The sequence below is a fragment of the Pteropus vampyrus genome, unplaced genomic scaffold, assembly GCF_000151845.1.
Source record: "Pteropus vampyrus isolate Shadow unplaced genomic scaffold, Pvam_2.0 Scaffold435, whole genome shotgun sequence".
Taxonomy (NCBI): Eukaryota; Metazoa; Chordata; class Mammalia; order Chiroptera; family Pteropodidae; genus Pteropus; species Pteropus vampyrus.
In genome coordinates, this window is record NW_011889216.1 from 295,817 (window position 1) to 309,075 (window position 13,259).

Sequence of the window (13,259 nt, forward strand, 5' to 3'; positions counted from 1 at the left end):
GAGACCTGAGCCCGGGGGGCGGGGAGGTGTTCGGCCCGCGTCCGGCTGGGTAGGAGGCCTCACGCGCGTCAGGACCGGCCGCCGCTGCGGGGAGACCCCGGGGCCGACTCCACGGGGTGGGCGGAAAGCCGCATTCAGCGTTGACCTCCACCCAGACCTGGGACAAAGGAGGGAGCCCCCTGGCTGGAGCGCAACCGAGCTGGGCCTGTGCAGCTACTGGAGAAGGACCTAGAGAAACAGAAGGGAAGGGAGAGAGCAGAAGATCTAGATGCCTGAGATCCCAGGGCTAGACAGGGTCAGAATGAGGACAAGGGCAAGACCCACACAGGCTGCAGTGTGAGGCCGAAGGGAACACCGAGACCACAAAGAATCTCAGGAACAAAGGGTTTCCAGAAACGGAAGAAAATGAACTCATAAATGAGAGGGCAGACCAAGCACCATGAAGTAAACCAGGCCAAGGAAGAAGAGCCAGAGGCTGAGAAATGACAACTCAGAGAGGAATGAAAACAGGATTCTAACTGCACCATGGGTGAATCGGAGCAGAGACCCAACAGGATTATTACACTGTGACAGCCATTCGAACAGACTTAGATCAAAAGGGAGAAATGTGGGAACCTGAGATTGAACCAGGACTGTTAAGGAACAAAGAAATGGATTCTGGAGACTTAACTGGTCGGGGAAGAAGGAAAGAGAATGATCCTCTCTACCAGGGAGGAAAAAAAAAACGTAAAGAAAGGAAACTGGCAAATATGGGTAGAGATTTATGTGGGACCATTTTGAGGAGGGCGTTCCCAACATCTTCTGATCCTCCATTCAGCTGTGTATCCTTCAATCCCAACATTCTTAAGATTGTGTTACGGCCAAGAACTGTGAATGAGGAATTTGGGTAAATGCAGGTGATCTTTGTGCCCACATCTACCCCCAGCCAGCCAACATCATCTTCAGCTTCATCAAGTCTGTTAACTCGATTTTTCTAGGGGTGGAGAGGTGGTTGTGGGTAAAAAGTTAGGCTGGCTGATCTCACAATAACAGCACAGTAACAAGTAAAAAAAGAATTCATGCGACATTGAGCAGCCAAAATTGAGACTTGGGCTTCCATTATAATTCCCATTCTCTAGCTTTTCAGAGAGCAGCTTCTTACCCTAGGGGGCAGGGCCTGCATCTTTGTACACTATGAGTAGTGCCAAGTATTTGGTCAATGCTCAGCACATTAATAACAAGAAGAAATGATGCTTTTCACTAATAGGCGTACACTGGTTGTTTCCACATCACGCCATGATCAGAAATCGGGTGAGCAAGTCATTAATCATAAATTTTTCCATCAAGTTTTGCTGGCCTGCTCAAGTTCTAGGCATAGAGATCTTTAGGGAAGGGACTACAAGAAGAGAGACAGGGAGGTTCTTGGACAAATGCTCATTTCCTCCCAGTTTAGTCCTTTGTGCTTAAAAAAAGCTAGTTCACAGTTTGGTGTCAGCTGCTAATGAGCTCAGTTGAAGAAAAGGAGGTGAATAAGCTTGAGGTTTATTCTTTTTTAAAATAAATAAAAGGCTCTTAGTAGAAAATGCAGGATGAAGGAGTTGGTGATTGATGGCATAAGCACATTTTTCGTAAACAGCAGAGAATATAGAAATGCTAACTCTGGGGATCTTGACTGTGTCAGTGCTGAGTCATCTGCATTTCCCATATTATTTTATGTCAGTAGGGCTAAGAAGGCCCAGAAATATTCTTACATGCACCTCCACCCTCACCCCCGAATAGACATCTGCCTCCTCATTTTTATTACAATAAATAGAAAATCCCCTCCGTCCCCTCCTGGCACTGCTACATGCGCCACTTTGTGAGCAGATCCCTTAAGAATTGTAACTGAGACTCACCAAAGGTGAGGAAAGACAGGGCAAGAAGGGAAAGAGAGTCTGTTCTGGGAATCAGGCTTTGTTGAAGGCTTGAGAGGTTTGGGGGGCGAGGGCAAGGTGTTGAGATTCCTCTTAAAAAACATGGTAATCAAGGAAGAAAGTTCTGGTTTGGGTTGTGGCTAGGGGACCTCTCAGACCCAAGTAGCTTCTCAGACTCAAGATTTGCATTTAAAAGCTCCCATGAGATTTTGAAGTAAAGCATTCTTCTAATGAATGGAAAGGGGGAAGTCCACATGTTTGGCTGATGTTCCTGTTTTATTCAGAGAAAATTTTACAAGGATAGAGGAACAAAGCAACTTCTGGGGGGATGGGAAGAAGGAAGCCTAGGAAGGGAAGGTTTTTTATTTTTTCCAAGAAACAGTCTAAATTTATAGCCTGACCACACAATTGGGACAGCTCTGAGGCTTTCTTCTCTTGGTCTATGATTTTCCTTTGCTCCTGATGGTGAGACTGCTGTTGCATTTCTAAGGCGCCTGCAATGGAGGAGAGCAGAAGGAGGCTCATGTACTCGGAAGGGCATCTAGTGGGAGGAAAGGGTAATACAAGTAAATAAAGCCCTTTTTTTTTTTTTTTTTTTTGGTTGGGGGAGTGTCCTCCCCTCTTAAGCCTCTCAAGTGCATTCTCCCCAAGGCCCAGCTACTTTCAACTTCTTTCAGCTCCTCAAACATGCTCTCTCACCTCAGAGCCTTCCCTCCTACTTTTCTCCCAAGCTGTAACCCTTCACTGCTCTCTTTTGACCTGGCTCATTCCAACTCTTGCCTCTGCTGAAACTCCAGCAGGGAAGCCTGCCTTGATCCCCAGGTTTAGTAGGTCCTACCCGCTATACTCCCCTTTGGTAATATCCTCCAACCTTGAAGTTATAGTTTGTGTTTTTCTTTCTTTCTTTCTTTTTTTTAATGCCTGTAATATTTATTTAAATATTTGTTTAAAATTTTGATTATATTCATGAATGAGTGAACCAGATGACCCTCAAATACTCAGCTGCCTGTGGCTTCTGACTAAGCTAGAGGGCCAGGGTATTTAAGAAGAAAGTATGCTTATCTCTCACGACATTGCCTATTTGTGCCTGGCATTCAAAGTCCTCCATATTTTGACATCTACCTTCCTTTACGAGCTTATCTCCCATGATACCCTTATGTGCAGCATTTTCTATAATCAAACTCTAAGCCTTTGCTTGGAATGAACTCCATCCCCCAACTCCACCTACTGAAATCCTACCCATCTTGAAAGCTCATCCTACATGACTTGAAGTTACTTTTAATCAACCCAGGTAGAAGAGGCTCTTCTCAAAATCCCAACCACATTTTCTTTCCGCCATTCCTGGAGCCGCCACATGTGTGCATCACTGTGTCTGCGTCATTGCCTCCTTAACCTCCTGGTCCTTAAGTTCTTTGAAGCAGAGACATCTATTTCATCTTTCTTCATTATATATAGGGCCTAACACAATGCTTTGCACCTAGTAGATGTTCAATAAATATGTGCTGAAGACATGAACATCTCACTGGAGACATATGGGGGTGAGGGATGTGGGCTAGATCTATGATTCAAGACAATTGAGAACTCAATTCAGTGTCTACTCAATGGCCAAGAGCTGAGGGCACTTCATGTGCAGAGACAAAAGAAGGAAGTGCAAAATTATTTCTCCTTTTACTACTACTCCTCATCCAACCTCTAGAAGGTTTACTTCCAGCACATCTTCAGCTTGGCTTATGCTGCATTATTTTACGTTTTACATTAATTGATGCTTTATAAATAAATTCTTTGCTAGTAGGGTGCGTGTGTGTGTGTGTGTTCATTCTGTCTGTTCCTCCTTGCAGGGATAGGCTGTTTCCTGTGCCTTTTACATTACTCAACAGTAACCAGAACCAAACACAAGGGGCTGCCCCAAGCCCTATCCTTTGGCCAGCTTTTGGAAGAAAATCGTCTAGTCCTAGACTCTGGAGACCTGTCTCCAGCCCCAGGCCCACCAACCTTTCAGACACCTGAGCTTTGGCCATCCCAACCAAAACTCTCTTTCTGCCCAGCTGCTAGAAACTAAGCTTTGCCTCAAGTTCCCAAATTTGTTCTGGGGTAGGAAGTCTTTGCCCACTTTCATGCTGCCCTCTTCTGTTCAGAAAGTGCAACATCATTAATTTAAGGGGCCTGAATGGTGCCAGCCACCCAGGAAGACAGGATCTCTGCCACCCAGCAGCCCGGCACCCCATTACCATAGCAACCCTCAAAATGGTTACTCAGCCATCTGGGTTACCATAGCAACCGGCCAAGTCTCCCCACCTCAGCCTCTCCCTAAGCCTTTTCCCCTGGCTTGTCAGAGCCAATGCTAAAGAATCTCAGGTCCTTGCTGGAGGAAAAGAGCAGAGACTGGACCCCTGCTAGGCAGCTGTCCCCAAGGGGCGTGGAATGCCTCACCAGCTAGGGGCTTGGAAGCACAGTGGAGATAATGGGCGTTAAGGCACTCTGTGAACCTTGAAGTGTAGCGCAGATGTTAGCTATTATTAAACTACTGTTCCTTGTAATGGGGGAGGCAGTTGGGTTGCCCTAGGCGGAGATTGTGCCATTCCCAGCTTGGCCCTTACTGACTGGGAGACCCTGAGCAAGTTACCGAACTCTCCAGGTTTCTGTGTACTGTAGCACATCTGCCTTCTAAAATTGTTTTGATGATTAGGTCAAATAAAGCATGTAAGATGCTAAGCACAAAGCCTGGCACTTGGAACATATCAATAGTAGCTAGAAAAGGTATTGGACCCTCTGTGAATAAAACCTCTGGGCATGTTTCTTGATTCTCTGGAGAGAATCAGGCTAAAGTGAGCCCTGCTCACTCAACCATACCCAATCTCCCTTCATGCTCTGGGTCAGGGGAGGGTCTCATCCGGTGTGACTCCTTACCTATGAAGCTCCTCTCCACTTGAAAGTCCAAATATCTCCCCATCAATACTGCCTCAGGATGGACACCTCTACAGGGGCAGTGACGGGAGGCAAACTTCTATAGAGGTGGTGACAGGCAGTACAAATCCTGAAAAGGCTCTAGAGAAGTGGTGGCTGCTGCTGTTGATTGATGTTGTTGTCACATGGGACAGTTTACCAGCATTAGGTCAGGCCTAGAGCACAGGCTTCTCTTATAAGGCTAGAAATTCTATGATTTTAAAGACTTCAACCCTATTGCGTCTCAGCTTCAGTCTCTCAAGACTGAATCATCAAAATCCATTTTCAGAGTACTTTCCTCAATTCCTCTGGCAGGGTCCCAGTTCAAACCCAGGATCCAGCCTAGCTCTGACCCTGCTCACACTCTAACTCTCTATGTTCTGGAAGGACTGGAGAATCAGACAAGCAACACTGGAAGGGACACGCTTCCCCTGGGGTCCTTGCATTTAGGAGTGGACTCTCATGATGCCTCTGCAACATGGGTCAAGTGGGACTGGTTACAGTCTTCTGATACGGCTGCTGAGTAGATAAACCAATATATTTACTACTGGGCAAAAAGTGGTATAGTAGTTTAAAAGTTTGGGAGGTACAAGTATGTGAGCACTGGAACTTTCGTCTATATAACTGGGGAGGCAGGAGTGGGGTGTGTGAATGAAATAAGATTGCCATGAATTGATAATCCTTGAATCTGGGTGATGGTGGTTCATTACACTATTCTCATTACTTCAGTATATGTCTGAAATGTTCTGAAGAATGCGAGGGATTTTGAATTAGGCCAACTTGAGCCACAGCAGTGAACAACTCCAAAGGGCATACTGCACATGTTGTGTTCCAGGGGGCGCCCTGCACAGTCAGCATTGCTGACCTCCAGCTCTACGCTCTGCTTGCTGTATGATCACAGACAAGTCCCCTAACTTTTCTCCTTTGTAAAAAGAGAGAATAGCAACAACTTCCCAGGGTTTTCGAGGATTACATGATATGTGTAAAATACGTCTGGCACACATCTAGGACCCAACACACAGCTTTTCCAGCTATTATTTACAAGGGGATCCCAGCTGGCATCAGCTCACAGGAGCTCCTGGACTGACTCCAGAGTTCAACTCCCCAAACCACCCTCTGGATTCTTTAATTCTTAACTTCCACCAGCTGTTCTCTCTTCATTTCCCTTCGTTCCTTTCTACTGAGGCCAAAGAAAGGAGAGCAAGAATAGAAATAAGCCAACAGGGATATACCCTCTCTCTTCAGGTTGTTCTAGTAAATCTCTATTTTTCCCCCAAGTCCAAATCAAATGCTACCACTGCTCTATTCTAGGAGTGAGGGCAAGGAGTAGGGAGAAGCCCTTATTCATAACTTCCTAATAACTCTCTTTGGGTTTGCAGTGTACATAGCTCATGCCTCATTCTAGCTGCCTTCATAGAAGGGAGCTGGGTTCTGAAGCCCAGTCTGAGCCTAGCACAAAGAAGTCATAGAAATAATATTTGTTAAATGAGCAAGTACATAATCAGTGAATACGCAAAGGGATGAATCAATACATTCATCAATTAGTGAACAAGTATATGAGTGAATGAATGATATTAATGAGAATAGTTAATATAAACCAAGAGCTGGCTGCATAGCAGGCACTGGGCCAACTGCCTTACTCCTACTGCCTTGTTTAATCCACCCTATAAGACTCTGCACTCTTGGTCCCCTGTTTTAACCATGAGAAAGTGAGGCTCAGTGAGGTTAGTAACTTCTCAAGGTCACCTAACTGGCCAGTGAAGGAACCGGTACTCTAACTGACTCCCAAAGCCATTCCCTTGAGTGAATGAATAGAAGAGTGAGCAAACAAGGAAATTAATAAAGGAAGGAAGAGGGAAGAACGGGGCCAGAGACACACCCCCTGAGGCTCCAGGAAGAATCCTCCCCTTGACCACAAGGCAAAAGCCTGGTACCTTCTGGGGGAGAGGTGAGGCACAGAAATTTCAGCTCATAATCACTTTCCAAGTTACAGGGGCTCCCAGACCTTCTCTGCAAAAGCATCCAAAGTCCAGGAGGAGATTCCAGCCAGGTGCACCAGTTCTGCTATTGCAGGAGAGCCAAGGCAGAGCCAGGAAGCTGGCCAGCTTCTACCTGACAGGTGGCAACAGGCAGACCCAGGGCCAAGTCACAGCAGGTCCTAGCCACAGTAACTGGCCAGGCTCAGGACAGCACTTTGCTGATGATGGGTTATTAATACTCACACCCAGGTATATTCACAGACTTTTCTCCAGGGGAAAGACTGCTGAAATAAAAGACAAATGCAGCCATAGATCCTGCTGCATTGTCAGCTCCTCTGGTGGCATCTAATCTCAAATCCTATGGGATAGAAATGGCAGCCTTTCACCACCACCAAATTAACCAGTCCTTCGTCCACATTCCTAACCATAGTCCTTGGCTACTCCAGAACAGAAAGGCATGTCAGACTGCCATTCCAAACCTTTTTCCTTGTCACCTGAGCAGTCACTAAAAAAGCATGATGGTTCACCTCCAGCATAAACACAATGCTTTGCAATGCCGCAAACACCTTCCCTCACCAGCTGGGGTCCCAGAGGGACCCTGAGCTCGGAGAAAAGACAGCTTGGCTGTCTTTTCTGCTGCCTGCACAGAATTCTGCCCACATGATCATTTTCCATCCCTCCAGCTACTGTGACCCAGATTTACTTTCAAAGAGCAGGGGGTGAGCTGGTGGTGTGTAGCTACAATTCATTCTGCCCCACTTTCAGGAAACTCTCCTGCTCATCTCTGCTACTGAAACCAAGCTCCAGGACAGGGCCAGGGACTCTGAGGACACTGCCAGGAAGAAGTAGACAAGCTGAGGAGGAGGGAGCCTCCCTGGGTGCAAAACTTGAAAAGCTTCAAGGCAAGGAAGGTTGTCTGTTCAGGAGTAAGAGTTCTCAATACAATTGTTTTTAGGGCCAATTTCCCACCCCTGTATTCCCTTCTCCTCACCATGGCTTGGCCAGGAAAATACCACTTCCATATGCTCTCTGACAAAGCTCTAGAGTGAACAAAAGAAAGGGATGGATCTAAGAGACCTAAAGCCCGTTCCTTGCTTGCCTGGAAAATTGCTACCTTTCTAGAGTCTCCACCCCCTCTTTTAGTTACCCAGGGAAGTTACAAGAATGACGCTGCTAGCGCAGTAACAGGCATGTGAACTTGTGTTTGTCAAGCACATTCTGATTCTCACTCAATGATCATTTGAAGCGGATATCATCATCTCCCTTTTACAGATAAGGAAACTGAGGCTTTAAAAGGTAATGTTGTTTGTCCAAGTTTTCTAACTCTAGATCCAGTTGTCTCCACAGTACCTTGCTCATAGCTGGAGCTAAACCCATTTTTTAAATTGAATGAATGAATGAAAGAACGAAAGAGTGAGTGAGTGAGTGAGTGAGTGAGTGAGTAAACAAGCACAGAAGTGCCTTCCAAGAGCTTCTATCCTGGAGGACAAACACATGGGCACAGAAGGGTAAGCTCCTTCCTCTGACCTGACCCAGGTAATCAAAGCTGCCTACCCCAGGGCAGGCCCTGGAGTGATTCCAGCAGCTGAGCTTAGGCTCTGAGACTAGGAGAAAACATTGGCATCTGGGCTACATTTAACCATCCTCACTGAGCCTCTAGATTCTAGAGCCCACACTCAGAGATCCTGGGGCAACACTAGGAAAGGTAAGATGGACTCCTGACTACAGTGAACACCAGGGTAAGATAGACTCCTGACTACAATGAGCGCCAGATCTGGTGGGGCAAATGTGCCTATAAACAATGAACTTTAATATAAGACCAAGTGAAACAAGGGTTGGGTAGAGATATAACTGCCACCTGACTAGAGAGATCAAGGAAGGCTTCCTGTGGGAGGCAACACTGGAGCAGATGTTGGGGATAATGATTTCACCAGTACCTGCTGAGAGGCTCCCAAGAATGAATTCTATAGCTATTATCTACTGGTTAAATAGGAGCCAGTCCTTAGCCCTGAGTCACTGTGCCCCCTCTTTCATAATACACACAGGAATGTAATTATTTTTTCCCTCTGTCCTCTCAACTCGACTGAGTTCCATGAAGAGGGGACCATGAGTTCCATGAAGAGGGGACCATATCTTCAGCCATCTTTGAATATCAATGCCAAGAACAGGGATGCTGGGATGGATGAATACCTGATTGATAGGTGGATGATGAATTCCTCCAGCACCCAGTCCATCCCTGAGCCAAAAGTGATTCCCTCTTCCAGACACTTTACTGCCATCTGCAGGAAACTTGTCATAATAAATACACAAATCTACAATGACAAGTATGAATGGCTCCCCCTAGAGTCATGCAGTATATAGCCATGTGACATGTCCTGTACCTTGTTTTTCCCCACTTCCCACAAGCCCTGAGCGATACAGCCTTCTTTCTTTCCTCCTTTTCAACCCCTGTGGGGTTGAACTCCTTGTTAGAGTAACTTCCCCATCTCCCCAATTTCTTGTTGCCTCCTACCAATAAATTATTCACTAATGACAGAGCCAGAGGGGAAGAGATCTTTGTCTCTGCCTTTTGCTATAGGCCAGGATCTTAAAGTCTCTCCCAGAAGTGACCAGAAGGTCACTTGGATGAATCTGGAGGCCAAGTCAGCTATTTAGATTGTCACCTTCAGAAGATTCAGGCTGGCCTGGTGGTCAGGTATTACCTAAGGAAATGTAAACAGCAATATATCTGGAGTTAGAATGTCTGGGTCCGCCAGTCCTGTGTGACTACAGATGAGTCTCTTAAACCTTCTGGGCTTCAAACCCTAACACGTGTCCTAACACACATAGTTATTATGAAATCTCTATGTAAACCATAACACCGATCAACAAAAACAAAGCATTCACATTAATGACTATTGTTACATTTCAGTGTGGCTGGGCTTAGAGAGTTGAGAATAGGGCTGGCAAAGAAGAGGGTAAATGGAGGGAAAGGATGAGGATGGGAAGACTCACGTTACAGCATGCGTGGAGCCCCTAGAACTTCTTTTGACTTTGTAGAATGAGATCAGCAGTTTTCTCAGCCCTGACACGTCTTTCCCCTCTGACATGTGTGATCAGCAGGGGTTCACCATCAGGCGACTCAAGCCCTGAGACAAGCTCAGGACACCAATGGGGCCAGGGAAGGGGGAGGTCTCTGTAACTGCTGAGACTGATTCAGACACCCCCACTTGGCTTCCTAACCCAGAACTATAGGGAGGAGAAAACTGCAGAGGCCATAGCTACATTCCAGTGTAAGACTGACTTCATTTCCTCCCAGAAAGAAATTTCTAGCTTCTGAGAGCCTCAGAGCATAGAGGGTCTCCCAGAACTGTCCCTCCTGCACCTCACAGGAAAGAATCCCTGCAGAGTAAGGCTGCCTTGTTAATTACCCTGCTAGAGCCCCCACCACGTTCTAAAATCGCAGGAAGATTGCAGCCAGGCCCTGAAGTAGCAGTCCCGCCTCCTCTGCTGCCTCTCTTCTCTCCTGCTCAGGAAACACGCCCAATTGCAGTGCACAAGTTATTTTTAACCATGGCAGCCTCCCCACTTTCAGCCTCTCTGGCCCAGCCCCCTCCTCAAGACAGTCATTGGCAGTGTCAGGATATAAAGAAGATCAGTATGGATGCCTGAAACACAGCAAAGCACCCGCCGCCCCTTTGCTCAGTGTTGCTCAGGCACTCCCTGGGGATTAAACCTTCTTGAGTCCACTCCTGTTCTAGACTCAGAATGTTCAACAGCAGGTAAATCATCCCGTGGGGCTCCTTGGAGAAGGCTGGAAGGGCAAATGATCATAAAGGGACCTATAAGTGTGCATGCCTGATGGTGGGGGTGAGGGTGAGGGCGGTGTAGCTAGAGGGCATAAGGAAGGGAGGAGGCCTCCACGCTGCTACCTTCAGGAGACTGAGGAGTTTGTGAGTCCAGAGGCCCCTCAGTTGTGGCCCTTCAAGGCTGGAGACTAGTAAAGTCCTTCCTGCACCCAAATGACATCTCTGAGAACTCTATTCACCAGTTGATGCCACAGGCCCAAAGATCTTGAGATGAACCAGAGTCCTTCTTCCGAGAGCTCCCTATTGCCCAACAGAAAGAGTTCGAATTCTCCAGCCCATCTTCCAGGTCTCCTCCCTTGCAGCTCACTTCCTCTAAAATACTTTCCTGATTACCGGAGCCTACAGAACCCTCTCCCTGTCTAGCTTGCCATTACAGCCCACTGCCTGTTCCTGGATTACAATCTGTCACATATTGTCCTCTAAACACTCCTTGCATCCATTCAGTCATTCAGTGTTGATTGATCTCCAACATGCACAAGGTCCTGTGCAAGTAGCTGGGGGTTAAAACATAAACAAGACACAGTCCTGAGGGAGTGACAGGCACCCTGTGGGATAACTGCTATATTGTACAAGGGAACACAGAGGAGAGAAAAGTATGAATACAAGAGTGGAGGAGGGAGCTTTGGATACCACTGGAGCATTAGGGACAGAGGAGGCGGCACTTAAAGGAGGAGGCGGGGTTCCCAGCACCTTGCAGAGAAATTAAAGCACAAAGGTCTAATCCTGCAAGATGTACGGTTCTGGGCTCAAGGTACAGTTAAATGTGGTAGAGTGCTTGTGGGTACAAAGTGAAGCTGAAGAGGTAAGCTGGGGCCTGATTTTACTGGATCTTTATGAGGTAGCCTTTATTCCACAGGCAATGATGAGGCAAAGAGGGTTTAGAAGCAGCTGAGTAACAGGATGGGGTTTGCATTTTAGAACAAAATACTGTGTTAGTCATGTGGAAGGAGGGCAAGTCTGGAAGGAGAACTGTTAGATGGTGGGTGGAAGGTCCAGGTGAGAGATAATAAAGTGAAGGGGGTAGGGGGGGCAGGATGCATTATTTGAGAGACACAAAAGCCCTAGCGACAGAGGCCTTGGTGATGGATTGAAAGTGGGTGATGTCACTGAATTAGCTGCAGGCACTGCTTTATCTTTCTGTCTGCACTCTGGCACCAGCACCTGCTGAGATGCTGAGCACAACCCATGGAGGCAGCTCTGGATGCCTTTGGTGGGAGCGGCAGAGAGAGCACTTCACAAAGTTCCCCTCCCTGAGCCAAAAACTGTGCTGAGAGCTTTACCTACATTTTCTAATGCTCAAGGCAGCCCTACACAGAAAGCATTTTTAAGATGGGGAAAGTGAGGCTCAGCCAAGATAAGAGACTTGCTCAGAGCCACACAGCTGGTCAGGGGCAGGGCCACAATCCAGCCCCTCACCTCTCTGACTCCAAAACCTATGCTTGTAACCACTGCACTGCCCTGCTTCGCTGCTTGATGAAGAAGTGGGCAACTCCCACCACAGGAGGAGGCAGCCCCAGCCCTCGCACTAAGGCCAGGCTAAGCATGTACCACACCTTTTGAGGGCAATGTGAGTGAAACTGCCCTCTCCAAGGACTTTATCCCAGGAAATAACATAAGTCAAGTGTTATTATTCATAAAGATGTTCACTGCAGCACTATTATGGTGAGAAGGTGAAAATGAGTAGGATTTTTAAAATCATAAAATATTACACAGCCTTTAAAATGTTAACTATAAGCCTAAGGTGTAATATGGAAAATTTTTTTGATATAAAAGTCAGATCCTGAATGGTACATAAGCCACAAAAGCAACTGCATGGAACACATAACTGCGTGGGGACAAAGGCAGGGAAAAAGTTGTGAAAATGAAAACAGGTCTCATGTTAGCATAGACAAATTAGGGTGGTAAATTTTCCTCTTTCAAGTTCTGCTTTAATGTTACTTCATCATCTTTCCAATAGTCAACATAATAAATCTAATTCATAGAGCCCCGGGTTGGACCTCTCCCCTGCTCACCCAGTCAGTGCACACTGGCCCATTCTCTCCTCCAGCCTAAGGCACCCAGCTCACTCAGGGCCTCCCTCTCTTACCAGCAACTCTGACCACGGCACGTTCTGCAGGGTCCAGCACCGAATCCTGGCTTTTCCGCTTTTTCTGCTCATGTAGTGGTAGGTTCCAGGGTAAAGTGTCCCCTGGGGGACAGGGAGACAGGCTCCCTGACCGCTCACTCCTGTAAGACCGTTCACTCCGACACGACCGCTCACTCCGGCATGACCGCTCACTGAGCGTTTCTTCATCCGAGGAAGACATGGCCCAGGTGGGGACTGCAGCAGGAGGGCCTAGGGGCCCAGGGAGAAGTGATCTGGAGGAGAGAGGAGTGCATGTGAACATAATGAAGGGGTCGCATAAGGAACCCTGGGACTTGGGAGGCAGGGGTTCTAGTCTTGGTTCTGCCATTGATTTCATCTCTTTACCTCTCTGAACCTCAGTTTCTTCATCTGGAAAATGGGATAATGATAATACATGACAAAACTAAATCACAGGGTTTGGGGGAAATCATATGAGGTAATATATGTGAAGATCTCTAAAAATCTTAAAACA

At 46.9% G+C, this 13,259-nt stretch overlaps 1 protein-coding gene across 1 annotated transcript in view; it reads right to left on the reverse strand.

Moving 5' to 3' along the window:
• MACF1 (microtubule-actin crosslinking factor 1) overlaps window positions 1-12,983 on the reverse strand; it is a 298,908-nt gene extending 285,925 nt beyond the window's left edge. Inside the window, exon 1 of the mRNA XM_023523996.1 lies at window positions 12,749-12,983. Within this exon, the coding sequence (XP_023379764.1) occupies window positions 12,749-12,968 (220 nt within the window). The 5' untranslated portion in view covers window positions 12,969-12,983. The remainder of the gene's footprint in view (window positions 1-12,748) is intronic.
• Between the last annotated feature and the right edge of the window lie 276 nt (window positions 12,984-13,259).